Consider the following 3,625-nt stretch of genomic DNA (forward strand, 5'->3'; position numbering starts at 1 on the left):
CACCATAGGGTAGGTTGTTGTTGGCCATTTTTGAAATCTTGAATAACTCTCAAGAACCTTGCTCTAGATACCAATTGTTAGAAAAGAATGGCACAATCCAAGAGGGGGGGTGAATTGGATTCTATGACCCTTTTAAAAATTATCAGAGTATTTAGGATCTTTATTTCACTTAAACTTTTCTAAGACTGAATTTTTCAAATGAAGCTCTCTTAAAGACTTGTTATGAAAGTATGAATGCAATATGCTTTCTTGATTACAAAATTGTGAGGTTCAAATATAATGTTCTAATTCAGATTTAAACCAATACTCAAAGTAAAAGATAAGGTAGAAGAAGATTGCACAAGTCTTTTATACTGGTTCAGCCACTCCACATGTGACCTACATCCAGTCCTTAATCAACACCTGATTAAGATTTGAGAACAATGGAATGTACATAATTTTTGTATTTTCAATAAGATATCAGATATACAACCGATGCAAAAGTCATCTAACAAATTTAATTTTGTCTTGTTTTCTCTATCTCTTCACACGCACCAAAAATTGGCTAATCTACATTATTAGACATGTTAATAATAGACTATAAAGAAATACATTAATTATATAGGATTTAAGAGAAAGGAATATTACATTTACAGATATATTGTTTTGTAAGTTTCAAGTATTTAGTTTTGATTTGGAATTTTTTGTTTGTTTTTTCTGATAGTCAATATCAAATATAATGAGCATCATATTTGTAGACATAAAGTAAAATTCATGAATGGCATTGCAGCGAGGTGGCCTATACATTTTCACATACTTATTTGTAAATATAAAACCTTCTGAACGTTATCCTACACTTTTTCTGATGTGTTTCACAGATGATCCCAAATAAGTATGTGGAGAAATATGGAGAAGACTTGTCAACAAGTTTTGTATTTCTTAAAACACCAAATGGTGCTGAGTGGAAATTGAATTTGGAAAAATGTTATGGTAAAATATGGTTTCAAAAGGGTTGGAAAAAATTTGCTGAGTATCACTCTCTAGCTCATGGCCATCTTTTGATTTTTAGATGCGAAAGAACTTCCCATTTTAAGGTACACATATTTGATCCGAGTGCCTTAGAGATAAAATATCCTTCCCAAACAATAGAACGTGAAACAGTTTCCAATAGTCGAGGAAATGAGTCTACAAATGTTGAGAATTTGGAGTATCACAGACCAGGTCCAAAGAGAAAAGACAACTCCTCATTGGAATTTCTTCAACAATATCAATTGACAAGTTATAATTGTGTTAAAGTTGAGAACAACGAGATATTACCTGAGGAGGCTCTTCATCGTACTGACACAAAGTGCAAAGGTATAAGATTTTGTGTCTTCAAGCATTTCATAAAAAGCTTCACAAGTTAACACATATTATTATCTTCTCTTGTCCTTAATTTACTTCTATTGTTTGATATTTTCCATGGCCTGCATCTCTTGCATGTCTAGTAAACCATTTTTGAAATCACACACACTGTAGTTTTCAATTCTTAGCAGCTTTAAATTGAAAGATGATCACAAAATGTCTGTCTTACATAATTTTGCAGAAAAATCAAAGGCTACTGCTAACCAAGTTTCCGCTCTTGATAGAGCAAATTCTTTCAAACCTTGTAATCCTTTCATCTTGGTTGTCATGCAGCCATCATATCTTGGTACTCAATATCGATTGGTAAGCTGCAGAAAAACATTAGGCCTGCATCTTGAACATGTGTTGAAAAAGAAAATAACTTTCTCTTTTCTATGGCAGCATTTACCATATACGTTTTGTCAGAGACACTTTGATTTGCACGTGAATCAGGGACTTATCAACCTTCAAGTGTTAGATGGGAGAGTTTGGCCTACAAAGTTCCTGATATATAAACACAAGACAACAACAAAAGTTAGACTATCATGGAGGGCATTTGTAAAGAACAATGGCTTGAAAGTTGGTGATGTTTGCACCTTTGAGCTTATTCATAGAACTAAACTAACCTTCCTGGTTCACATCTTTAGAGAGCCAGACAATTCAAATTGTTCAACATCTCAAGGTAGTATAGCGTTTACTTTTTTTCTTAAAAACAATTCCTTATATCTCTAATAAATATGGTCCTCTATCTTATCCAAAATGTTGTCCAAGAGCAACTTATCAAGGGCGAAGAAAAGAAAAGAAATGAAAACAGGAACCCCTCAAATTTTTCTAAAAATAATAAAATATATATTTAATTGATTAAAGGTATTTTATAAAATAATATAGAGGCTTTGAAAATAATTGTGCTTTTTTTAAATAAACGGAGGCTTTGCAAAACAATAGCATTTATATATAAATTATTTGGATATATATATATATATATATATATATATATATTATGTTGTTCTAATTATATTTTGTTTTAATTATTAAGGAAAGGAGAAGTGAGATTGAGATTAATGTTTTAGCCTATGGAGTTAAGGTTAGATTAGGGGAAGTTTTTTTTTAGGGTTTACCCTCAATTTTTATTTCTACACTTTCTAAAACGTATGCTTCTTCCTTATTCTCTTTGAAACATAAAGACACTCATGAGGAGAACACAGAGGTCGTAGGAGTGCATCTTGAAGATCCTCGTCTCTTATTAAATGCTTATTGAGGTAAAGAATGTGAGTAATCTTGGTTTAGGGTGTTGGATATCTATTATTTGTGTTTTGTACTTTATGAGAGAACTTTGGAAACCTCCTACTTTTACTTGTATTTTGAGTGATTTATTGACAGAGTCCATTATGCTTTGTCGTTTTTGATAATTTTGCTTTGTATGGTGCATATGATGATTACCGAGGTGAAATGTGAATGTGAGAACTCTTAAATTCATATAGAAAATCCCAATTTATGGATAGGATGGAGATAGATGGAATGTAATTAATAGTTGTTCAATTGGTGTGTAATTTGAGTAATAAAGGATTCATAATAGTAAAATTAGGCTTAAATTCGTATTTTAAATAATTGGAATGAGTTATGTTTGAGAATTGCAAGTTGGTGCAATTTTTGCAATAAGAGGTCACAAAAATGCGATCTTGTCTTGCGTGGAGATATGGTGTTGGGCCTAGACAACACTAGATGCCAATGAGGACATGTTAGGCACGAGAGTTCCTAAAGCTCTTTGTGGTTTTTTCGTCAGATGTGAGCATGGTCACATTAGGCATGAGACCTCTAGTGAGCAACATGGTACCCACTAGACGGGTGGTGCCAAACGTGAGATGAGTCTTGTCGAGCGCCACTAAGCTGAGCGTGAGATGAGTAATGAGTTTATGTAGTCGGTTTGAGGTGATCAGATGGCAATTAGCTTAAGGACATAATCATTGATATTATTAACAACGTTTGAGTAATTAAGTAGGGTATTGAAATGTTTATTATTATTATTATTATTATTATTATTATTATATTTGAAGTAGTAATTGGAAGTGATTTGGTGATAGATATGCCTAAGAAAATATAATTATGTGGTACTAATAATGTTATGAGACGAGTTATAATTTTGATATTAAGTAAATTATATTATAGATAGCTTAGTGATATGATCCTTATCATTAACAATGGTGTGAAGGTGATTAAGAGTTAATAAATTATACTCATAGTATTAATGAATGATTTTTTTTAT

General features: G+C 31.8%; 1 protein-coding gene across 1 annotated transcript; it reads left to right on the forward strand.

Annotated features, from left to right (window-relative positions):
• Positions 1–857: 857 nt before the first annotated feature.
• On the forward strand, positions 858–2,817 carry LOC109788384 (B3 domain-containing transcription factor VRN1). The gene is made up of 4 exons (XM_083073574.1): positions 858–1,335; positions 1,565–1,686; positions 1,789–1,995; positions 2,743–2,817. The coding sequence occupies exons 1-4, from the start codon at positions 858–860 to the stop codon at positions 2,815–2,817; spliced, it is 882 nt and encodes a 293-aa protein (XP_082929700.1).
• The last annotated feature ends 808 nt before the right edge of the window (positions 2,818–3,625 follow it).

Source organism: Cajanus cajan, chromosome 4 (genome assembly GCF_000230855.2).
Source record: "Cajanus cajan strain Asha chromosome 4, NIPB_CcT2T_4, whole genome shotgun sequence".
Classification (NCBI taxonomy): domain Eukaryota; kingdom Viridiplantae; phylum Streptophyta; class Magnoliopsida; order Fabales; family Fabaceae; genus Cajanus; species Cajanus cajan.

Bases quoted from the DNA above. Each gene is read 5' to 3' on its own strand.
- LOC109788384 (XM_083073574.1), top strand. From the start codon at position 858: ATGATCCCAAATAAGTATGTGGAGAAATATGGAGAAGACTTGTCAACA. The intron at 1,687-1,788 runs GTAAGCTGCAGA...ACGTTTTGTCAG, and splicing joins TTGGTACTCAATATCGATTG to AGACACTTTGATTTGCACGT. The intron at 1,996-2,742 runs GTTCACATCTTT...ATTTATTGACAG, and splicing joins GAACTAAACTAACCTTCCTG to AGTCCATTATGCTTTGTCGT.